Below are 762 nucleotides of genomic sequence, written 5' to 3' on the forward strand. Positions count from 1 at the left end.
AATAGCAGCAGTAGTAATAGTAGTAGTAGTAGTAGTAATAGCAGCAGTAGAAGTAGTAGTAGTAGTAGTATAATTGTAATTATTATTATTATTATTAGTAGTAGTAGTAATAGTAGTAGCAGTTGCAGTAGCAGTAGTAGTAATAATAGTAGTAGTAGCAGTAGCAGTAGTACTAGCAGTAGTAGTATAATTGTAATTATTAATATTAATATTATAATCATTGTTATTAGTCTAATTGTAATTACTATTATTATTATTATTATTATTATTATTACAGAATGCTCAAGCTCGTGGTTTGTGAATGTGCAGGACTGAGGAAGGAGAATATGATCTCACCTGTAAAGAAGGCAGCGCAGAGCACAATCCAGAAGCCCCACATTGTTCTATGGCTGCACAGACAGAGAGGATGGTTGAGTGTTCTTAGTGACTCTTAGCGTCCTCTGTTCTATCAGGAAAGGATTAACTTGTGCCGATCACACATTACCACAGTATTTATTAATTACCTTAAATCATTTTACAAATGTATCTGAATATTGTATATTTATACATTTGTGCCCGAACTATCCTGTGATCAGAAGTGTTGATGCACAGCCAGTGAACCATTTAAATGGGACGACATTTATTGCCCCTAAATGTTACTTTTAAAACACTGGATTTAGTTTAGAGCACTTTAAGAGATAACTTTTCTCTCTCAGATAACTTTTACTAAGGTCTTAAGGCCAGAGCACACCGATCAAACCGATCAACAGCTGATCTTCCTCG

General features: G+C 34.4%; 1 protein-coding gene across 1 annotated transcript in view; it reads right to left on the reverse strand.

Moving 5' to 3' along the window:
- Positions 1–379, reverse strand: part of LOC140554323 (uncharacterized) — a 16,213-nt gene extending 15,834 nt beyond the window's left edge. Inside the window, exon 1 of the mRNA XM_072677208.1 lies at positions 337–379. Within this exon, the coding sequence (XP_072533309.1) occupies positions 337–379 (43 nt within the window). The remainder of the gene's footprint in view (positions 1–336) is intronic.
- Between the last annotated feature and the right edge of the window lie 383 nt (positions 380–762).

The sequence above is a fragment of the Salminus brasiliensis genome, chromosome 4, assembly GCF_030463535.1.
Source record: "Salminus brasiliensis chromosome 4, fSalBra1.hap2, whole genome shotgun sequence".
NCBI lineage: Eukaryota > Metazoa > Chordata > Actinopteri > Characiformes > Bryconidae > Salminus > Salminus brasiliensis.